We start from the raw sequence: 25,496 nt of genomic DNA on the forward strand, positions 1-25,496 counted from the left end.
ATGTAATTGATAAATATTACATTATAGTCTGATAAGTGTGATATTCTATTCTATTATCCTTTAATATTCTGTTAACTTTCTGGTGACAGGTTAGGTTTTGGTGAAAATGAATCATCTTTTGAAAAAGAAACAATTCTACAACTTGGCTTGAATAGCCACTGACCTCCGTAATTATTCGTGAAAAATTCGACCCTGTTAGACAATGTCATATTCACTTTAATGTAAATATTATACACATTTTACTATCAAGGATCACTCCTCACATTTTATTGTTAAGAAATGGAACCACGGCGGGATTACGATTATCTGAAAGTTTTATAGCTATTCAAAAACAGGTAGCTGGAAATAAAAACACATTGCTGATTTCTATTCATATCCTTGTGTATTCTCTTATATCCGACAATCATTGCTGCCAGATTAAATGATTTGCAAATCGCTGTTCTCTTGCAGTAAAAATTATCATACACTCAATGTTAATTTATCACTTCTATCTTTGAAGGATCACAAATGAGGGTAATAAAAGCAGATGCCTGGCATATGGCAACAGATGGGTCACATTTAAAAAGAGCTCAGATGATAAAAAAACACAGTATATTCATACATGTTATACTAAATAGTAATTGGAATTTATTGGATATTACTGTTTGCCATATAATTAGCTAAAATGATACCACATACAAAAGAGCCAATGGGAATAGGGTGGTTCACTTTTCTCAATTCTTATCACACATAAGGTGAAAATAATGGGGAAGAAGACAATCAAGGCAATACAGACTTAATTGGGTCCTAATTTTCCTATAGCTTTTAAGTGTCCTATTAAACTATAGGACCTGTAGTTTGCTAGTATGTTTCACGTTATAGCCACGTAGAAAAATCTGTATTAGAAAGAGTCAAGCAAATATAAGTAAGAACCTACAACACCAACTAGCAAATATGGCTGCTGGAGGCAAGAATTATTGGAGCAGATGGTACATGTTGAATTCATCAGGACATGTCCAGACACCCAATTTCATAACACTACCAAGTTTTTTTACTATTTTTGCTCAGATGATGTCTGATCCTAACATTACACTGAAAATTTCATTCATGAAGCATTTACAATTGATAATTACACATGGCTTTTTTTATAAATTAGAAATAAGAATGATGCTTATGATAAAATTTTGACTAATACCTATAAAACATTACACAGATAACAAAGATGGGATGCTTGCCCAAAGAATTAGCATTTAATTTCTATTCATTTTTAAGGAATATTCCATTATCTATCTAGAATTGGTTCCATAAATATAATTGTAAACTCAGATGATAAAAAAGAAAAGCATATTCATACGTGGTAAACTAAACAGTAGCTGGATTTTGTTGGCTATAACTGTTTGCCATATAATTAGCAAAGATGATACCAAATCATGTTTTCCCTTGGATGTGAATTTTCTAAATAAGACTCCATTTGGTTTGATTTAATCTCTCTCTATTAAAGAAAATATGTAATTCCTACTCAAATAAAATACTTAAAGGGTGGCCGGCTAGCTCAGTTGGTTAGAGCGTGGTGCTAAGAACACCAGGGTTGCCGGTCCGATCCCCACATGGGCTGTGACCAGCAATTTCCTTAAAAAAAAAAAAAAAAGAGAAAATTCTGAAGTTAAAACTCAAAAGCATATTCTAATAATAACAGAATAAAATTATAATAATAATTTAATAAAATTATAATACAGAAAAAGAAGACAAAGTTACAATAAAGCTCACACTATCACTAGAATTTGAGGTTATTTTCTACTAATTAAAATCTTGGTGGATGTTGTTTAAAAATGTACTCAGCGTTATACTTAGGCTCCTCTAAAACAGTAAAAGAGCCTATTTTCCTTCCCCACTATCTGTCTACTGATTCCGAAATGTCATTTTTTTTTTCAATCACCTAAAACTCAGCATTGGCCTCTCCTAATACTCTGTATGTGCTACTTTGAACTGCTCAGAATGTGATGCCCATTGCCAATCTTTAATGGCGATAACATCTTTCTGGGCTGGTTTTGCAGGTATCAGAAGTCATTGCTCAGGAAGTGCGGTAAAGAGCACCTGCAGGGGGTGTGTTGAATTCTGGGAAATAAGCAGTTCCCATTAGTAACTCCTTTGCATTGATGGCAGGTATCGGGAGAGTCCTGGCAGCAGTGCCTTTTAAAGATAGTGGAGGAGGTTTTGTTTTTAATAATGTGTTTGTGTTTTGATTTCTTATTGTTTTTGTAATCCCAGTCCCACACAGAAATTTTAACTAATCCAAGTTTACTTCCATAGTGACAGCAAAGAATTACAACAACAACAGTAGCATAAACAATAATAGCTAGCCTTTACTAAAGCGCTTCTTCTAGGCACTATGACAAGTACTTTATATATATATGTATATATATATATATGTATACACATATATATATATATATATATTTTCACTTAATCTCAATGGTAGATATTATTATCTTTAAATTGAAACTCAGAGAGGATCTCTAATTTGTAAATGTTGTGTAATTACGAAGTAATGGAGCTGGGATTCAGACCTCTATCTATTTGGCTCCGATCCTGGTGTGCTTACATGCTCCCTTTCCCCTATTGCAAGAGCTCAGAAAACACAGCATGCATATGCCCCTTCAAAAATAAAAATAACAAACAAACAAACAAACAAACACCTATTAGAATACTCAGTCTGATAAGGAAAAAAAATCAAGAATTGGAAAATCATATTGGAAAGGAATGGCATTTATTTCCTCAGCCTAGGAATTAAAGAAATAACCCGAAATGTCTCCACAACAAATATATAAGAAAGAAGTTAAATATTCAATGTGAGAGAAATGCTCATAAAGTGAAATATCTTTCAGGCAATAACAATTAGTTTAGAAAAATCACATTGTAGCATATGTGATCTTTCATTGCATACTGATTGCTCAGTAATCACATGATACAATGTCAAGGAGAAAAGTAGGCCCTACAAAAAAAAACATAAGGTATATATTGTAATTTCAACAATGCAAAAGAAAATTACAGAAAAAATAATTGAATAAAATAAGACAAAAAATATACAATAATGGCTTCGGGTAATGTAATCGTGAATTTTTGTTCCCCCCTTCCATATATTTAGGTACTTTCTAAAATGTCTATCAGGAGTTTATATTGCATTTTAGTCAGAAAAAAGTTAATTACAAAATAAATAATACAATGATAAACAGAATTATATAAAGAGCTAATCATGGATAAGTTTCAATTGAATGATTAAAACATTAATTTTGTTTAGAAAACAACAACATACTAATAAAGGCAACTTTGATTTCTTTAGGGCATATTGTGTAATTATAAAATTTGTGTAATTATGAAATTATATCTGATAGGAAGAAAAGAAACATTTTTTGAAATATTTATATCTGTACAAGTATAACTTTCTGTCCAAAAAATATTTTTGTCAGTTTTTTATTTTATTGCATACTTTCATTCTTCAGTAATCAACAGTGTGCTTTCTTGTTTATGAGTATTTCAAAAGTACAGCATACTTTAAGGATCCCATAATAGAAAACACATGGAAACTGTTTAGTTCTCAAGAAGAAAGTTTTAAGAAAAAAACTGGAGTAAGTATGCAAAAATATAACACAGCTTTCATTACATAACTCCCCTAAAATAACAAGTACATTTGGTCCTTATTGCCTATCCAACCATATTCAAACTTCTTAGCTCAGAATTGTCTATTAATTGGGATTGTTTTATCTTTTCTGTCTTATTTTGATTAACTCCAACATAACCTTCCCACCTACCTCAATCAGTCTCATTACAGATTCCTGGGTAATCAATGTTTGTTCTACCCCTACCTCTACCTACAGTTATCTTCTTTGAAAGTCACTTTCTAAATAGCTTTAGTAATTTATTCCTTCAATGCTGAATGAGCTCTTATACTTTGCGGAATTTATAGAGATGAACTAAACCGGACATGGTTCTAGCTATGAAAGAACTTACAGTCTAGAGGGGGATATAAAAGTAAAAAAAAAAAAAAAAGAAAGAAAAATACAGTACAGTGTTATCAGTGGTATGATTTGCAGGATAAAAAGTCAGAGTTAACTGAACAAGGTGTGAGAGAGAGGGGCAAAGGAGGAAGAAATATCCAGGCAAAAGGAACAACATACACAAATGTCAAGAAATGAGAGTGCACACAGAGCATCTGAAGAATTGAGGTGGGACTGGGATTGTACGTGAAGATGTAAATGACTAGGTCTTAAGTGGCACAGTATTAAATGGTTATATTTTAATTTGTTTTTTATAATTTTTTTTAAAAAAATCATGGGACTTTGGAATGAGACCAGAAATTTTAATACCATGGAGGTTAAATATTGGTTTTGTTTTAGTAGAACCTACCTCCTACCTTATTGACCTGATTGATTTGCAAGTAACCTGAGATCCACGTCATGAACTTCCATGTGTGTTTCTTCTGGGGCTTATACAGAAGTGGGATGTAGTTGATGCTTAAAAATATATATTGTATTTACTTGATTACTATGATAGTAACATTTCTAGACGCAGAGGTGCAGAACAGTGCCCACGGTGAATATTTATACTTAAATGGTATGCAACTGAGAGTTTTCATCTGTCTTTAAGGCCCAATGAGGAGTGAGGATTTGGAAATATGTGTATTTACTATAAATATGCATCATCAGTGTTTAATTGGAACAACCGATAATTTGGCCTGGGTCCATATTAATATCATGCATAAAGTCAAGAGATGGCAAATAGATTACTGTTGGACTCATTTCCAAGTGTGTGAATTGCTTAGTGTATACTTATTTTATTTGTTCTCAGAAGAGTTAGCAAACTTGAATAGCACTAAATTCTGCTTACAGAAGGCTTTGGGTTATTTTTGTGTAGAGGATAACTTTTTCAGGTTATGCGATACTGATGACACAGAATGAACTCAATAATGTAAAATAAATAAATAAATAAATAAATAAATAAATAAATAAGTAAAAGTGTATTTCTCCCTAAAGAATTGTGGATGAAATACAAATAGAATCAATTTGTCTTAAGGCTGAAAGCAAACAAAAATAACCCAATGTTTAATGTTATGAAATTGCTGAGCATTCCCAGTAATGATGTTTGGGCTTTTGGAATTAAAGTGTAAATGGAAGTTCTTTTATTTATATTGGCTGCTCCATGGCACCTAGAACAACCACTATGGAAAGTGAAAAACCTGGCCTTGTCTTTATGTACTGTAAATCACCATCTCCCTATCTCCATTTCCAACTCAGCAATGTGAGCAGTTGATAGTGCTCCTAGGAGACTTAATGGTTAGTGGTTTTGAATATAAGTGTTACAGACTCTAACAATAATCATTTCAACCCATTTGCTTATTAATGCCAATAAAGTAAGATGGTTGTGCTGTGATTACTTAAAAGACTCCAACACAGAAAGTAGTATCCATTTGTGAGCTCAATGTTGTTATTTATTTATTATTGACCGCTAATGATCATATTCTGAACTCATTTCATTTATGAATTAAATAAAAATATCCAAGAAGTTCCATTTTGTGTTGGCACTGTGTTTCAAAGCATGTTGATTTTCCATGTCTGGTGCCAAGTAAAGCTATGGTTCACTGAAAAGATTACTTTGTATCATGACTGAAAGGAGTACCATTTGAAGAAGCTTTTTTACTGTGTCTTTTAAACTGCCCTTCACATTATAGTATACAATATAATACATGAAATTAAGATCTTCTCAAAATTTCTGATCTTATCATGTGTGGATCCATGTTAGGATTTTAGCTTTGAGTGGAAGTAGTCAGTTGCTTCACTGAATAAGTTTTCCATCTTCTATGAAATGAGCCTCTTTTAATCCCACTTAGAAATTGTAACCTGGTTGGAAAGGAGGGCAATTAAATATTACTGCTGTTGAATAACCGAACAAGCCCCTCAAAAGTTTACCATGAATGTTTATCAGTTTAAATATACTCCCAAGTGTAGATCAAGGTCATGAACAACAATGTATGCTAATAAAAACCAACCTGATTAAGTGATAAACCAAAGATCTTATACCAATACAAGCATCTAAGAAAATAGTTTTATTTTACAGTAAGCATACTGGTGTAGAGGATACAGATTTAATTTCCCTGTGGTACTAGATTACCTTGAAGCAGAACACGTTTGTAGACATTGTGGTAATGTATAGAATTTCCTAGGCTACTGAAGGATGGTGATTGGAGGGAGGGGAACTGACGGAGTGGGGGGAAATTTCAAGTTCCATTTCTATATCCTTATTTAAGTTTGGTCTCTATTAAAACCACATATAACCTGGGTTCATCATAATGAGTCCAATGTCTTCCCAATAATCCTTGTCATATTATAGTTCAATTTATCCCCACAGACAAAAGTGCACATATAAAGAGGACCATAAATCTCTTAGCTATCCTTACTTTCTTCTCACATACTAATTCTGGCATTTCCAAATAAGGAATAATTGGAAAAAGTATTACATTACAAAGCAAACACACAAAAATATTTTTAAAAATGAAGTAGTAAACTCAAAGTTAAGGAGTAGAATATAAAAGTGAAAATTCTATTTCATTTCATCACGGTGGTCAGAGCCATAGTTTCTGGAAAACTCTAAGCATTGCCAGATTAATGAAAAACAAGTGGATATTTTTCAAGAGTTAATTCAACATATGGATTTTACTATGAAATATTATTCTCAAAAGGAGTTTGAGTTTTAAAAACTAAATTTAATATAGCACCTGATGATAGTGATAGTATAACATCATTCATTATTTCCTTGGCTAAGTAACTATAGTGTCAGGTAGAAGGCTATTATTTTAGTATATGTGCTGCCGAAGCGAGCACAGAAGGCTATTATTAATAGTCACATTTATTGGGCAAATATTATAAATATTATATTCTTGCAAACATATGCTATAAACATTGTACTGAAACATATGTAGCAAGTGTTATTTTCATTGTCTAATCATTACAACCTTAGAGGAGAGAAGATAGCATATGTAAAAATACTTTGTAAACTGGAGTATAATGCAAAATTTTCTTAGACAGAAATGCTCAAAAATTATTTCCTTTTCCTGTGTCCTTTTCTCTCTCTTCTCTCTTTTCCCTCTCTTAACAAAACTGGATCTTCAAATCTTTGTTCCCATCCAGTTTCAATCGAAGGCAATAGTGTTGTTACTGTATCCAGCATTCAAAATATATTTACTGACTACCACCTGTAGTCCAAAACCTTCCAGTTACTATTTTATATTTTCTTATGGATCACAAGCTCTGGTTGAAGAGATGATTTTGTATGAACAGAATTTATGGCTTTAAGACAACAGGAAGGTGAGAAATTAAGGGCATGTTTTTCTGATTGCCCCTACTATGCTTTAGTTAGACTCTTCTATTATCTAACTGATGCTGGCTTAGTCTAGGTTTCTGATTGAGGTGAGGTGGCCACTTGTAGTGCTCTGTTGAAAGATATTCTTGGGACAGGTCTGAACTCCGCAGGAAAAAGTGACTTAAGTTGTTAATTATGACTGCAGTATATACAGGAGAGAGGAAAGGAAACGTTTAGGACCCAAAACTGTTCTTGTTTATGAGAAATGCTCACTAAAGTACTTAGAGGTAAAGTAACATCATATGTGCCACTTTTAATTTGAAGAATGTTTAAGGAAAAGTGTATGTGTGTGTGTAGAGAGAGAGAGAGAAGCAGACAGTGACAGAGACAGAGGAAGGGAAGGGGAGAGAGAATGAGGAGGTAAATGTAAAATGTTAACATGGGGGATCTGGATAAGTGGTGCAAAGTGATTTTGGTACTATTTTTGTAGGTTTTATGTAGTGTCTAACATTTTAAAATAAAAGGTATTTTAAAATGCCTGCCACATATTTGGAACTCCTGTGGAAGACATAAATAAGAAATAGGATGAATAAAAGTAGCAAAAGCCCATTAGTGTAGCTTCTTGGAAGGTGGTAAATCTAATGCTTTTGGGAAGTGACAATTTAAAAAATTCACATAGGGACAAAATAGTACAGAGAAAGCCCATGCAGTTGCTGGTTTAGCGGCCAATACAAGGGTATTTGTGGCCATTTTTCATCTTTTGAATCTAGGTCCCGATTAAAACCAGAAAAATGGGTTGATTCCTTGAAACTCCTTCAAATTCTGAAATCTTTCAATGAACACTCAGGAAACCTGGCTTTTTCATTCTGTCCATCGAGCTTACCCATCTGGACATTGATAAAGAGATGCTCACTGCAACTTTGTCAAACTCCCTCAAACACCTCCGATACAATGCGCTCACGTCACACTGTCCTCATAAATCCCCAAATACATGTTGAGTGCTGTGCCAAGAATAGTCAGAGAACTAATGCCCTAATGATTAATGCTACCCAGGTTCTAAATTAGGCTGCTGAAATAAATGATTATTTGTATTCAACCAAAACCACAGAGACTGTTCTATGTAGCAATATGCATACTATACAATAACATAAATAATGCTTTTTTTTTGTATTTTAAGTTCTTTCTTTTCACTCTGAAATTTCAAAACCTCATTCCAGAGTAGGAAAAGAGGATGGCAGACACTAAAATGTGTACTTTCTTTATGCACTTATTGGGGAAGAAAAGTAACTCTTTCATTTCTACATTCTGCCAGTTCTCCTGAGAACAGTGGTTCCTGAGACTGATGATATCTGAGGATAGAATAGGTCCTACAAACAGGAAGAAATTCTGCTATATCACTTCAAGGAAGGCAGGAAAGTTCCCTCCTTTCTTTAATCCTTCCCTCCCTCCGTTAGTCAAATGGCACAGTGACAGATATTAGAAAGATGTTTTAGTTTTTCTTTAACCAAGAACTTAAGTTCCAGGTAACTGGTCTTGTCTGGTGGGAGGCAGAGGAGTGATTTGGGTTCTGCATTACAAAAGGGAACGTTAGTAATACATTGCAAACACAAAAATTAGAAGCAGGACTAGGCTATACTTTAGACATTAAATGCTGAGTCCCTAACTAACTGTCTGGGCATTAGGGAAATACAAGCCTCTGTCCACAAGGTGATTGTAGACAAGGAGGAAAAGATAGAGAGCAATACTATTCACCAAGTTGAAATATATAGCCTAAAACTTGGCACAGGAGGAAAGTGACATATAAAGTCATATACATACAGAATTTTGTCAGACTTTCACTCTGTGGAAATACTCAGCCCCAGGGACGTATAAATGTATTTTAAATATTGTGCTTTTACTGAAGAAGTACTTTTGTCAATAAACAATATTAGACTTCTACTAAATAATTCTGTTTTATAGTGTGACTAAAATGACTAGTCTCGGTGATTACCTTAAGTTATACTTGGGAGCTTCTTGTGTATTATTTCTTCGCAATACAGTTTTATCCTCACCTTTTAAGATGGTATGGTTTCAGATTCTTGCCCATGAAATCCTAAAAAAGTGCTTTGTCTGTATTTGATTTTTTCTTATCCTTTTCTGCATTCTGAACAGTGACTGATTTTCTTTCTAAAAACATATATGAACATCTATCTGAGTCTTAATATTTCCTACTCACCTATTTCTGGCAAGAAGCATCAAGAAGCATAAGGCTCATATGAAGAGACTGTGGAACACTTTGTAAATATTTCAGAGTAATCATCAACTTCATTGCCTTATAGTGAATTTGTCCATGATTAGCATCAGCTATTATGACTAAAGTCCTGAATGGTCAGTTGGTGTTTAATTCATCTTACTCTACAGAGAGGATGTCCCAGAGTTGAAGTGGCCAGTTCTTACTTGGGCACTAAGCATTACAGGTATTGCTTCTGAGTAGGATGCTCAATCAGACATAGTATGTGCAGGACAAGAAGTTATTTTTTTAAGTAGCCATGCCCCGTCTTCTATGAAATGGAATAAAAGGAAGAAATATAAAGATGAATAGTAAGAACGCGTCTTGCCTCATCTTTTCCTGTAACTGTCCAAGAGTTAAGCCGTTAATCAAATGGGAAGGACAAAAAAACTAATGCTTAATGAGCACTTACTATTTAGCAGGCAGAACCCAACTATTTTACATATATTAAACTCATTATGTGCTTAAAGATACTTAGCTGGTGAAAGGCAGGGCTATAATTCCTTGAATTTAGCTCTACCTTATTCTGAAGCAGATATTCTTTTATTTAAAAAATGTATTTTTTAAATCGAAATGCAATATATACTTAGTGCAGAGAACTTGGATAAAATAAAAGTTTGACAGAAAAACAAAACAAACAGAATTATCACCCATAACCCTACCATCCAATAGATACCACTATTGACATAGGATATTTTATTTCTAGCCCTTTGTTCTGAGCATGTTATATCTCAAACCATTTTGTTTCTTCCATAAATAAGTTTATGACATAATTTTAATAGCTACAAAATTTTCTATCATATGCACATAAATAACCTACCTACTATTATGGGTCATTCAGAGTATTTCAATTTTTCAATCATACATAATATCAAAAGTAAACACCTAAATGATATTTTTGTACAATTTCATTGATTTTTCATTAGGATACTTAGGATATTTATCCTAAGTATTACTGGCATCATAATTGCTATGCCAAATAGTATCTTTTTTGTTTTCTTTTTTTAATGTAGTGTCAAGTTGACCTCTACAGGTGCCTTCTAGCAGCAGTGAGGGAGAGTGCCCATTTCTCTCCATCCTTGCCAATCCACGGCATTGCCATTCTTTTCTCATTTTGCAAGAAAGGCAAGAAAGTCTTTCATTTTAGTCATATACGTATAAATCTAGGGGGAATTCATTGAGCTTTTATTATATTTTACACCTGATAGTGCTTCCAGCTTAAGTTATAAATCCATGGCTCGTAGGTACACACACTGGAGCATTTTTTTCCCCCATAGTGAATGATTATAGAGTTTGTCTTTTGAGGAATGACTGGAATTGCCAATTAACAAATGTAATGAATAGTGGTTTCTGGAAATGGAACGTTCTGTCTTGGGAGGCAGTGAAGTCCCCATCACTGAAGAAGTTCAAGCAAAGAATGGATGACCAACTGGCCAGGAGACAGTGGGGAATTGGTCTAGATGACCTCTACAATTTCTTCCTACCCTAGGGTTCTGTGATGCTCTTTTCTATTTCTAGACATTATTGACTCTGTCCTTTTGCCTCATCCACTGCAGTAGTTTTATACAAATGAAGTGACTCTCTGTGACTGCTGTCCTTTGCCAGTCCTCTCTCCAAAGTGGCAGCACTGTAAGTTGTGCTTCGAAGCACTGTATATATAATCAATACCAGAGTATTTGCTGAATCTGGAAAAACAGCTGCAACATAAACTCCTAAGCGTCACAATTAGAAAATTGCGCATGCACATACATTCACAAATATATGTCTATAATTATAACAAAAGCTATGTAAGAAACTACAGCTATGCTTTCACATGTTCAGAAAATTTCTAGCAGGATGTGTAAAATCATATCCTTAGTAGTTGTCTCTAAGGAGTGGAAATTGGGATAAGGGATGTGGGGAAATTTCATTTTCCACGTTAGATCCCTTTATACTGTTTGCATGTTTCAGTAATTGTATCATTTTAATAATAATAATTTTATGAAATTAAGAAAAACAATGGAAACAAAATTAACTTCACATCAATAAAAAGCCAGTACTAGCTATGATTATATTGTCAGTGAAGCAACTGAAGGTGGTTCTCTGAATTGAGCAGCCTTAAAAGTTGGACTTTATCACCACGAGGAGAGACTTTTCTTCCCAATTTTGGTATCAAGTTTTGTTTGGTTGGCATCAAAACAACAAATCAGTGTAGACAAGTCTAGTTAAATGTCTTTGCAAAAAAAAAAAAAAAAAGAAAAAGAAAAAAAAAATCAGGGAAATTTAGAATAAGATCCTGGGCTAGCAGTTACTGAATTGCAATAGAAATATCTCACCATATGGAATATTGGTGTTAAAACCTTTTTATGAGTTTACTGAGGAGCGTATTAATATAGCAAGAATTTTATCCTGCTCACTAAATATATGGAAAGTTTAAGACTTAAATCTGGCTCATTTCAAGTGTCCTAATTTAAAATACAGGGGGGAAAAAGAAAATTCCATAATTTTAAAATTACAAACCAATAATCCTGATCATGTTTTAGTTAACATAAAAAAGCTATATTATTCATCAAATGTTTTTTTTAAAAAAGGAAAATTATTCTACAAAAGCAATGTGATAGTGAGGGGTGGGGGGAAGGGACATGCATGTGACTGTGATGTGTCCCCTGGAACTTAGAAATGAGGGAAATGATTATCCTCTGAAAATCTGAAACTGATCCTAAGACACCAGAGGCCAAAACTGAAAACTCATCCCTACAGACAGTCCAGATATGCCAGGCTCCTGATGGATGGGATTAACATCTTGAAGAATAAGATATGTCAGTCGGAATATAGGCTTGACTGCATTGGACATGCTGGCAGACCCAACAGAGACACAATCCAATTCCTGTCTTTCTCTTGCCCTGATTCCTCGCTTCGCCAGTCTTCTAGTTTTCCATGACCTAGGCCTTTATTGATAGGGCTTATTAGTCAGTAATACGGTTCTAGTTTTATATATCAATTTCTTGTAAAAGCCATTTTGAAAGATATTAAGTATTTATCCAGTGGAAGAATAAAATGTTCTGATTATGTCTGACCTCTAGAAACAGAATGTTGTTGTTGTTTTTCATAATGAGCATTCCAAAGTCTGAACAAATTTCAGATGTTTTTGAATCACGAGGACAGAAGGCACGCTAAATTCTTGGGTGGCCATTTTGCCTTTTCCGTGTGGCATGGATTACCTTGTGCCATGTTAGCCTTTGGGTCCAACTGTAAAGGTTTTATGAATATTATCACCTGCAAAACTCAACAAGGTTGTATTAAAACAGTATATGATTAAGAAGATGTACATTCCAATTTGAAGATTTTTTATTCAATTGTAGAATGAAGTATTCTGATGAAGTCAGAAATCTGTGGATGGAATTTACTTTCTAAAAGAACTATTAAATACTTGGAGAATCACTTATTACAAAAAGTGACATAATTACTCTTTATTTTAATCAGTTACTAGTTGAGGTTCATATAAGAGGCGTGACAAAATAAGGGTAAAATTTACTAGATAAACATTTCTTAAGCTCTAGCAGGAATCTGTTTATATTACCTAACACCCCATAGTGGGTGAGGAGTGAGAATGAAATGACATACTACTGTTTATAGTACTAACTGACATATTGTAATCATCCAGTAAATATCAAATAACATAATAAAATGTTATTATGTAAAATAAGGAAAATGAAATCTAAACAAACCAAAATTGTGTAAGTGTATGTGTGCATATACATGCAGGGAGAGCCATAAAAAGAGACCAAACTCTCAGCAGTGGTTTCTTTTGGGGGATAGAGTAATATGGGGGAGGTGTAGTACTTGGGGGAGGTGAAGGGAGACTTTTTTCTTTTTATAATATGTCTATATCTGGAAGTTTTTTAATGAGAAAGCATAGATTTAATTTTAAAAAATACTGTTTTTAAAGGAATACCAAAAGATCCATTATGAAATTTCTGTGAAAATGTTCACAATAAATGACCACACTTCCTGGTAGTTAGATATAGTATGATTTGGGACTAATTTGGATCCAGCACATAGCCAGGCTCATAGTTGTTCTTATTTGAATAAATGGCTGGGAAACCACTTATAGTGACTTAGTAAGTTAACCCCTGTAAGCCATAGTTTCCTTATCTGTAAAATGAACATAATGATAGCTACATGTAAACATCAAACACTGCTTTAGAAAGATGAATTATTACATTTTATTTTGAAGTCTCAGACTGAGACTTTTGAAATGTATGTTTCAAAATATAACCTATTTTCCTTGTGAATTCTATAAACATAGTTTACATTGAGCACAGTTTGGGTCAAGTACACATTTGAAAAATCATGCCAGGTGTCAGCTTTCCAGTTCTTTCTCGTGACTTATCTAAGATTCACGCTTTATCCTGAACAGAATCTCTCAGGGAACTAAAATGTTACGAATGGTAGGCTTTTAAAACTCTACGTCATAAACACAATTGAGCTTCACTACGAAGCTCTAAGCCTTGAACTGGTCAGGGCAGGGAATTCTTCACTAGCAGCTCTTTTGAAGTGGGAAGAAGTGTTTATGAAGATCTTGCTGATAGTGGCAGAAAAAGGGTATGATTGCTGAGAACCAGGCAACCTGAACATGTGCAACAGACCCTTGAGTGTTCCTAAGACAGAGACTTGTCTTTTGTTATTGTTCTTCCTGGGAGGGCTTATGGAAAATAAGCATATCATTTAACATGTTTAGTATTTTGAAATTCTGGAAGAAGAACAGGTATATACATGTAATCCTGGGTGTCAACAGGAGCATCGTGGACCTCTAACGCATGAGATGTAACCCCACAGTCATAGTGAAAAGCTCAGATTCTGACCCCAACCTAGCTTATCCTCTGACTGTGTTGGTAGTCATCAGCATTAACAATAAACCTCAAAGCTTTGTCTATAAAATAGTTGTGAAAATTATGTTTAGTGAAGGTTATTAAAAGGTTTTAATGAGATAAATGCAAGATGTTTAACAGTGCCTTACATATAGAAAGGTCTCACGATAAGTAACCAAATACCAATCTCAGTTCCTCAGACTCCTGGAAATTAGGTTCTTTATTTTATTTTATTTATTTTTATTTTTATTTTTAAATTGGGGAAGATTGGGGAACAGTGTGTTTTTCCAGGACCCATCAGCTCCAAGTCAAGTCATTGTTTTCAGTCTAGTTGTGGAGGGTGCAGCTCACTGGCCCGTGTGGGAATTGAACTGACTGCACATATTTCCTTTTTGCTTTTGTATAGAAATGTGGTATATGGAAGACCTGATGACATGGGAGGTGCTATGCTAGTCAGTCTGGTAGAAAAGGTGCCTACACTTTGGATCAATCACAAAGCCACACTGCCCTTCTAGGGCTACTTGTGTAAAATCAAAAGAACAGCCATGTAAATGACATAACACCTATTAATTGTCAGCATCCTCACTGTTTTCAAATGCCGATGTAATATTTGATTTTCTTATATTACTTCACTGAGTTCTCTCAATGCCTTTATAGAGATGTTTTTATCCCTGTGTGAACAAGAAAGTTGAGTCCTAACGTGGTTATATAATTTGCTCAATGCCATATACCGGTGAGTGAAAGAGTCAAGACTAAGATGAGGGCCAATGACAGCTGGACAGGCACTCCCACTAGGGAAAATGGGACAAAAGTCTACACAGGGATATGGTGTGGGGCCTTTGCAGCCTGCTGACCCTGTTAGTTGTATCCTGATTTGCTATAGACATGACTGGAATCCCAGCTTGTCTGATTCCAAAGCATGTAAAGAGTCCTCCAAACTCAGAGGTCCACCACTTGAGTAGTGAATGAACAACCTGTTAAGAAGAACAAAAAATAATGTCCTACAAAGAAAAGAAATAAACAAATTCTCGGGGACCCCCCTGAGATTTCTAGCTAAGAATTCCAGTTTCATAAGTAGTACCTTAAAAAACTAAAGTCTCAGTATTTGAAAAAGTCTTTTAACTGTGACTCATCACTACAAAATGGAAGGTGAAATATGTATTCTTATGCTATCACGGAAGTGAACATAACCGGTTTTGAAATTCTCAGGAAATGTTGTCTCTCAAGATCAGGGCAGTATGGTTATGCAACTTGAATAAAATGGGAGATAATTATTTTTTGTCAGAATATGATCCTCATGAGTGTACCAATCACTCAACATACATTCTTAGGAACATGGCAGGGCTCATCGTTGTTGTTTTTTTAAATATCACTATTTTCAAGGTATGTATAAATCCTCTAAATTCTGTTTTATATGTTTCTAGTGAAGTAAGATTACTGCCTTTGTCTGCACTGTTGTCAATTTTGAGCCACTGTGTAAGGCAACATGTTTCAACAAGATTTGTTTATTAGATTAAGTAAGTGTAATGGCATTCTGTATGCAAAATGACAGAAGAAGCCACTGTTAGGAATCACATTTCCTCATCTCCTTGATGTCTTTCTCCCTAATATTAAGCTCTTAATTTGCATAGTTGTCAGCACTTTTAATTCTTTGTACAAGGCACATTTGCTATGAGAAATCTCCTCAACTTTATCTGTTAGTCTCAACACTTACGTCTGATCTCTGCTGTGGCATCATGCATCTGCTGACGTGTTGGATGGTAATCTTTCCCTGGCCAGTTCCCATTTAATCTTTTTATATTTCCATTTTATTTTTTCAGCTGTCCTGTGAACTCATCAAGAAAGGTGCCTTCCACTTTACAGTTTCTCAATTATGTACCTAAGGGTTTTCCTTAAAATTTTGTCCAACTTAAAAATAACTAAATGAATCTAAAGAAAAGAATAAGTGAATGAGCTAATCAGAAACAGTTTTGGGGACAAAGAGGAAAAACTGAGGGTTGTTAGATGGGCGGGGGGGTGGTGGGAATAAGGGGGAAAGTGAGGGGATTACAAAACAGACGGTAACCACAAAATGGCCTCAGGGTTTTTGAAAAATAATTTGGGGAACATAATCAATAATGTTGTAAAGATTTTGTAGGGTATCTGATGGACACGTGTCCCATTTGGGAGACCACCTCAGGGATGATGTAGATGCCTGATCACTGCACTGTACACCTGAAGCTGAATAATAATGAATGCCAATTATAATTTTATATATATAATGTGATGGCTCGGTGTGATGTTGGAGGGATAGTGGATGGGGGATGGGGGGAGGGGATCCACAGTGTGAGGGATATAAATGATGAACGTCTAAGTATTAAAAAAAATAATAATAAATAAATAAATGATAGAACAAATGATAGAAGTCTTCTAGACTATTTAAAGTATGTCTGAAGCAACTGTGAAGTTAATTTAATGAAATTATTATCTATTTTTGAGGGTATATAGTGATGGAAGGAGAACTGACTCTGAGTGGTTAACACATGTGAGATACAGATGTTGTATTACAGAATTGTACACCTGAAATCTATGTAACTTTACTAACAATTGTCACCCCAATAAACTTTAATTATTTTTTTCTTTTTATTACAAATTAAGTCATTTAACGCAGGGGTAAACACATGAAACAGATCAGTAAGTGAAAGTATCCATAATAACAAAGTGTAAATACAACATTCTCAAAAATTTTGACATTTTGATTTATGTCCTAGTGTCACGTATGTGTCTCTATGTATGTGTGTTTGTGTCTAGTCCTGGGTATTGCCCAGAAAACTTTATTAAAGCAAGAGTTGAGGGGTTGGGTGAGGTATTTAAATGTTTTAATAGTAAGAAAAGATAAGTAACTAGCTGGAGATTGTTTATACCTCACTATTATATAGCTGCTATGCAAATAATTGCTCACAATATGGAAATCAGGACACAGTCTTTTCAGATTAGTGTCCATAATAGCACCACATTAACCATCCCTAAATAATAAAGAATTCACTAAAATCGAGAAGATGGCATCAGCAGGTAGTATATACTTCACTTCAAACTATATTTTAAATTCATGACCAGTAATTATGTAGGAAGACAGACATGGGAGGGTGCACCAGACTCCGTCTAATCCCAGGTTATTATTCTTTAGGGATTGCTTTTATAATCTTTATATTTCAAATTTATTCCACAGTAAATTGATGAAAATAGCTTCACTCTTAAACTCTCACTCTCAAACTTTCACTCTCACTTTCTGTACTCAAACTAGAGGTATGCTATAGACATATTAAAATAGCACTAAAACACTTTGAACATCTTATAAAAGTGCGATATAAAATATATCACTCATAGGTAAAACACAGGTTTTGACAGAGATTATTTACAGTTATTGGAAAAATATTTCGGACATTATGAAATACTCTAAAACTTAGAGTAAAGCTATTTGATCAGTAATGCTTAAAGTCCCACTCTTAAGATTATTTTGCAAAAGGATTCTTTGTATACACAGTGGGATGAACAATCCAAATATAGGACAGGATCTCTGAAGACTGACTTTCTAAAGTGGGCATTTTGTTCTGTATTCCTGAGGTCTTGAGGCAGGACTGGTACATGGTAGGCACTTTATAAAGGTTTGTTGATTATTGAATAAAGTCATATCTCAAACAACCTTGACATGCATCCTGAGGGATTGTTTTTGTTGGTCCCTTAGTACTCGACGGGGTGCTAAGATATCACAGATTCATAAAAACTACAATTTGAAGGGAAATTGTTGGGATGCAGACTGGAATGGGTGAAAAAGCACAGTATGTAGAGTCAGATGACATGACTACAAGTTGTGATTCTGTTCAATAATGAGCTTTGTGACCTTGGCCTGCTTTCTCAACCATCTCTAAGCTACAGCAATCAGATTTGTAAAATATGGATGAAATTAGTTCCTCTTTCCCAGGATGCCTTAGGCTCAAATGATGTGGCAGATATTAAAACACTCTGTGAACTGAAAAGTAGTGAACACATATTATTGGGCAGACTTTGTACAAGAGGTCTGAAATCTATTCCTACTTTCATTATAAATTTCCTTTGTGTGTCTCTTCATTTGCCTATTGTATTGTCAGATTTCCGTATATCGAAAACATACTCAAAACATCCTGATAGTTACCTTGAATTGGCCTATTGTACCAGATATATTTCTGAAAGTTTTCTGTTCCAATATTTTCCATCCTATACCCTTTATTGTGTATAGTACTGTTAATAAGGGTTTCAACATTAAGAAATTTGACCACAGAAACAGCTTCTCCCCCCTCTTCAATCTCTTTCAACTTGTTTCCATTACAACTGTATTGCACAGACCTCTGAGGTCATTGATTATAACATTTACAGATAAGAGTTATGGAAACTACTCATAAAAGCATAAAAGGAGATAAGAGAAACAATGATAAAATCATATGTATGTCAAGAACTTTAAGCATTGCGCTTTCTTTCCTGAAAGTCTGTGCTGTATTGTGTCAATGGTCTACTATCCATTCTAACAGGAAAAAATGGAAGGCTTAATACCTGGGAGTCTCTAGAAAGGCTTGTTCATGGCTAACGTGTTTCTTAGGAAGGAGTTCTGAGGGCAGGACCAGAATTTGATAAGTCCAGACTATCCACAGGAAAAAAAATCTGTGAACCACTCAAAATAATGAGTATGAAATGTGTGGTCATGCATAATACCAAGGAGGTTAATTCCATGTAGACGGTCGAAAAGGACATCAAAGTCATGATTAAGAGCTCATAGCTCGACTTTTCTACATAGAAATGGTAGGAGATAGGAAGAACTGCAGAACTGCATCTGTTCAGTGTTTATAACAAAACTGCCACGTCTACATAAAAGCAAATCTGTTGCTTTGCAATTATGCAGAAGCTGGGATTTTCAGTACCCACAAGAATAATGTAAAATGAGGGAAAGCCGTCTCATTGACAAGGGAATATACCTGTTTTCAATCCCTTCTTTCTAAACTTCCATAACCAATGTTATCATTTTCTCAATGGAAACTTTTATCAGAGTACAAAATTAAACACTTAACATCTGTACTGGCATAAATTCTCCTAAATTCATGGATATAGATGTTTCACATAGAAATTATCATGGTGAATTTAGCAATCTGCCTCTGCTGTTAGTGTTTCTATATGCTTTAAAAAATCTATTAATATACAATAATAATTATACATAGCAAAATCTGGTTTGGGGAAACATTTTTATGAAGTCTATGACATTTTCCTTAAGAAAAATAGGTATAGAAAGTGTTGAAGGGGGCAGAATATGTTACACCAATATATGCCACTTTGGCATGTAGATTATTTTGAGCTGAAGACAATCAAGACCCAGCAGTCTCCAGAAAAACTTTTCTCTCTCCCATAACTACCGAAAAGAATTTAAACAGTTGATCTGGTTCAGAGAAAAAGCTATTATCAGAAATATATTTTATCTGAATGACCTATCTGTATAGCAGGGCAAACATCTAATGTGCAGACATCTGCTTTTCTTACTGTCCTATGAATTACCCTTCTCCCCTTGGAAACCCCAGGCCCTTATGCCATTCTGTTTCTTAGGATGGCATGTAAGTCACAATTACCCGACTTGCCCTTGTGTCTCATATTTTAACGGGACTACAGTACGTACAAAATTAAATTTGATTTTCTCCTGTTAATCTCTTACGTCAGTGTACTCATTAGACTAGCCAAGAAACTAAGAAGAGTAGAAGCAAAAGTTTTCCTCCCCAACAGTGTCTTTAGTTGATAATAACCAGATTTTTCTTTCCCTACAGAGTTCTAGAACATATGTGGCTTGATATACTACAAATAACAAATGGCAAATGAGTGCAAGAAATTCAAGAACCCTAAATAGACAAGCTCCTTGACTTTTTCATTTTGTATTTTCGGCACCTGGTTAGTTACCAGGTGTAAAGACTTAATAATACTTGCTGAACAACTAATATTTATAACCTGTGTATATATTTAGACAGAGAAACACACATAAAATCATTTGCATTACACATGATGTATGAATACACAAATGCCCATATATAATGTATACACACACACATACACACATATCTGGGCATTCCAAGTAGGAAAAAAATGAATACTTAAGACCTGAAAATTATAGACTGTCTTTAAAGATCTTGAGAGGTTTTTAGAGGGCTATCCTAGAATCTTTGTGTGGATAGTATGGTGACAATTCTGAACATAGGACTTCATGATCTCTGAAGACAGGCTTTTTGCACTAATATATTTGCCAAGATTATGCAGTGGAATTTATTTCCTCCCAAGTGTTCCAACTGCAGAAAGAGAGGAGCTAGGAAACACCTTTGGTTACTTTTTAATGCAAAGCCCCAGCTGGTAGACAGGGTCATTTATGTAGAACATTCTTGTCACCATCCTCTGAGTGACTGAAGCCCTCTTTCAACTTTCCTCCTCTTGAAGCTGGTAGAAAATACTATTGCTTTGTGGCCACTTTCTTCAAAAGATTTAGGAAGGAATCATTTCCTCCAATCCATGTACAAATAAACTGAGGTCCACTGAGGCGAAATGACTTGCGCAACAGCTTATGGCAAGTAAATAAGTGCCTCCATCTAAATACATCCGGAATAATCAGTATTCTCTGACCCTGTATCGTCCAATTCTTAGGCTAACATTTGCACACAGCACAGAAAACAATTGCAGATCAAGGACTGTGGGAGAACAGTAAGTGGTCATTAACAAATCCCTAGGCCTGCGGATCACCTGCTCTCTTGGATCAAAACAGTGTGACAATCTATTCGTAAGAACTTCAAGGACGAGTGGGCTATTGTTTCCAGAACCAGCTGTGCAGAATCAGTTCAACAGTGGCCTTGGAACAGCTGCAACTGCTGCACCAAGGGGCGGAGGCGGTAGTGGTGGAAGGGGAGTGAGCATGGAAGGAAGGCTGCGGGGACCCGCCACGCCACCTTTCGGCAAACCAGGAAGTATTTTTGCAATAAGTGCAATAGACCGAGCCACCTTTTGAACCGAAAGTGTGAAGGGATCTTAGCAGGCCCCGGATGGGTGTAGTAACTGCAAACCCTCCGCGCGCTAGTGCAGGCGAGGCTGCGGGCTGGCAGCTGAATGGTCAGACGTGGGAGCACCGAGTCCGCGCTATCAGAAAGTACACAGAGCAGCGCAGACTCTGCTGGCTTAGCAAAGCCTGACCGAGCAAAGTCCGTGGTAAACAAGCCTCGCGGCGGTCGCCTCCAGACGCGCACCCCGAACGCGCGTCTACCCCTCATTTCCCACGCGCGCAGCAGTCAGAGCTGCAGCCCCAGCCGCGCTTTCTCCCCCGCCCCATATTCTGATGCCGCATCTTTCGGCCCGGGGCCCCCTCCCACAGCGGGCGCACCGCACTCACCATCTCTTGTCTGAGGAGGTGAAGCTTGGTTTCCAGCCTCTCCAGGGCGCTGGAGTGGCTACGTGGTGGGGAGCCAGAGGTTGGGGAGGACGAAGAGGAGGACGACAAGGAGGGAGGGAAGCTGCAGCAGCTGCTGCTGCTGCCACTACTGCAGCCTCCGCCACCACCGCCGCTCCCCCCGCCGGGGTCCCTGTCCCTTTCCAGGGGAACCGGCTCCTCCCCACGGAGCGAGCGCACTAGGCTCTCAGGTACTTTGCGTCCCAGCTTCAGCTCGATGTCTCTGAGGTCTGGCAGCGGCCCGTCTTCCATGACTTTTCAAGAACGATGGTAATGGTAATAAAACGCTATGGATGAGAGGCAGCAGCGGCCTCCAAGGCTGCTGCGAGATCAGAGAAGCCTTCGCCGCCCCGTCTCTATCCTCGGCAGATGGAGTGCACTGTCCGCTCCATAACCGCCTGCGCGGTTTCAACCCTGCAATCTGCACAGGACGCGGCGGGTCGCAGCTGCAGTTCCCTGGGCGCTGTAACTCCTCTGACTCGCAACTAAGATGATAGAGACCACTTCATCTTCTTTCTATTGGGCCACCTCACTGCAAAGTTGAGTTAATTGATATTGCAGAGGGGGAACATGCAAGTAGTACAGAGCAAAAAAAAAAAAAAAAAAAAAAAGAAAGAAAAAAAATGAGGTCTGTTTTAGCTTTATGGAGGAATAAACGCACAAAACTGTCCGTTCACATCCCTGCGCAATTTACGGACTGCCCTTCTGCTACCACGCGACTCAATATAATGATGTGGCCACACTTCCCGCGTCGTTTCATTTTCCAGCCATGAATCTCCAAGCTTTCGGCGTAGCCTGGACTGTCAGAAATAATCTCTAGTCAGTGATAGAGGAGGTCAGTCGCGTGCTTGGACGCATGAAAAAAGAGATAGTTCGGCAGGAGTTGAATGGCTTCCTCGATGCAGCAGAATTATCCTTCTTTCCATTTAGGCTGTTTGATCCAAGTCATTGTGTTCTTCCGAGACTCGGAAACTTTAAACTCCTCTGGCAGGTGGACCAAACCAGGGCCAACCCCTGTACCGTATATCACTGGCAAGACGAACAACAGAAAATTTCCCACATCCGCTTCTAGTGGTAGTTTCAGCGTCATGCTTTAGTTGGGAGTTCCTAATATGGGTATTCGATTTTCAGTTTTACCGGCGAAATTTCTTGGTACCTGAAACCTTTACAGCAGTTAACAAATGTTAGAGGCAAAGAAATGACTTTAAACGACATTAAATTTAGTGTCATCGCCCACCCCCTATCTTCCTGAGGCAAAAATCTAGCCTTAGAAGCCTTTACTAATAATTTTATACTTATAAAAAGTGTCAATATTTCACCAAAAGTTCAGTGAGAATGTACAACCTAAATTAATCGCTTTACCAAATGTAACAGTATGCCCTGCAAGCAGAAGTGAAGAATTAAATAGCCATAATAATATATATGGCTATTGAAGGTAGCGGTGGATTTTAAAAGGGGGAAATTATTGAGCTACTTTAATTATGGAGGAAAAATGTTGAGCATAACTAGTGAAAAAGTTGTCTTTCATAAAAGAATGCCGCCTATTGATCTGAGATACCTCTGCCAAGTAAGTTATTATGAGCTACATGGATTGTAGGTTTGATTCCACATAGAATTTGTGCTAATAATCTTCAAGTAGAGGATACTATTTTCAATACGGTAAACTCTGATTTTGGGGTTCCATTGGAATATTTCAAAATACGGCCCTTCTATTTCTGGGACAAATAAGTGTTTGTGTTCTTGGTCCTGAGCCTTCTTCATTCTAAAAGACATCATTCAGGTTTTCCCCTTGTAGACGCATGGGCAGATATGCATACATCTCAGCATTTGTTTTTTAACACAGCCATATCTAGGCAGCATAGGGATAGGAAACAGGCCTTCTGGATGAAAAAGTTCATGTTGAGGAGAAAGTTGTTCAAGTTCTCTTGTCAACGTGTCAGAAATTTGTATGTTATTTCTTACTCTTAAAATAAAGAATTATAAATTAAGTGGCCATTTGAAAGTTGGAACAACCATTTATGGACTCAAAAGAGAACAAGAGTAAATCTCAACTCACTGATAAACCTACATGCTTTGTCCTAAATTTGGAATATCACAAGCCCGTTGAATAAGAATTGTACTGTGACATATAATTATGGAAGGCTTGCATCTCAGTCAAGGACTGCTTTTTATTATGAAACCCTTACAAAGTTCATCATAAGGCTGGCTGAGAAGAGTTGCATACAAATGCAGTTATCTACCTTGACTTGGTGAATAAAAAAAGCTTATTGTCAAATTATCATCAACATGACCTGCAAAAAAAGAACACCTCTTTTGCTTAGTCACAGACAGTAAAATCAGTATTTGATACTGATGATAACTAAAACAGAAGGATTTTTTTTTGTTTGTCTGTTTTTGAATTTTAAATGTCTGCAGAGAAAAAACCCTCTGAAATTAAAAATATGACATTTATGGAAAGTAATACTTTGTGCTAGTACAATATAAAATGAACATAAACGTTGTAAGAAATGCGTAGTTAAGACTTTGAAAATTTCTTAATGCTTTCTGACAATTTTAGTTTAAAATAGAGTCATTCTGAATGCCAAAATGCTGATTTTTAAAACATACTAGAATCACAGAACTCTTATTAAGCCTCTAATAGATTGTATTAACCCTATCATTACTGCTTATGTGGTCTGATCTGAGAACATTTCTTATCCAAAATGTAAAAATAATAATAATAATAATAATAATAATAATAATAATAATAAGTGTGTTTTTTTTGCCTTTGGGTCTTGAGAATATTTTTGTTTGCTTTAAAGATTTTTCTATGATTTAAAAACAAAATGTGTGAGAGGTTTAAACAGTTACTATTAGCCTGACATAATTACACATCTTGATTTGGGGCACTGGTTGACTAGAACTTGTCAGTAATCGATCTAGAATGGAGGTTTGGGGTAGGAGTGAGTAGATTTATCAATGAAAAGAAGAGGTCACATAGGGAGAACTGAGAGAGAAATGGGGGGAAACTCTGCAGAACAACCATTTTATGTTTTGCTGAGCCCTTCCTGTTTGTCTTTCTGTCCATCTCCAGCCACCTCGTTTCCTTAATTAACAGCGTCTGCAGCAGCAACCTATACTCAGGGTGTTTCCTCAAGCCTAATATATTAAAAATGTAAAATGATGAAAGTAGTTAATAGTATTTGTGATACATTTTAGATCCAGACTACCTTATATTTTCTTTCTTTTCTGACTGCTTTATGTATGAGCTGGATATGCCTTTTGTTCTGTCGGGATTGCCTAAGGAATCTTCGAGTGGCTGTGAAGCTATGGAGAACTTGAGGAGACTGAGCTTCTTCCCCAGTTGAATTGTGTTTACAGAGAAGGAAAGGGAGCCTCTTATTTATCGTTAAAAGAAAGCTAGTGGCTAATTTAATAGGAACATTGTTGGACTTCAGATGACAGCTTTTAAAAGAATGTCTCAGTCACAAAAACAGTGATGTGCTGCATGCTTCATGCATTCCACACTTAGAACACTTCCTGGTATGAGACACGGTAGTTACAACAAAAGTCAACTTAGCAAGACTTAGTC

At 36.0% G+C, this 25,496-nt stretch overlaps 1 protein-coding gene across 1 annotated transcript in view; it reads right to left on the reverse strand.

The window, feature by feature from the left end:
• The window catches only part of LURAP1L (leucine rich adaptor protein 1 like), a 43,874-nt gene extending 20,969 nt beyond the window's left edge, over positions 1 to 22,905 (reverse strand). Inside the window, exon 1 of the mRNA XM_081065853.1 lies at positions 21,869 to 22,905. Within this exon, the coding sequence (XP_080921979.1) occupies positions 21,869 to 22,177 (309 nt within the window). The 5' untranslated portion in view covers positions 22,178 to 22,905. The remainder of the gene's footprint in view (positions 1 to 21,868) is intronic.
• Between the last annotated feature and the right edge of the window lie 2,591 nt (positions 22,906 to 25,496).

The sequence above is a fragment of the Rhinolophus hipposideros genome (assembly GCF_964194185.1).
Source record: "Rhinolophus hipposideros genome assembly, chromosome: 11".
NCBI lineage: Eukaryota > Metazoa > Chordata > Mammalia > Chiroptera > Rhinolophidae > Rhinolophus > Rhinolophus hipposideros.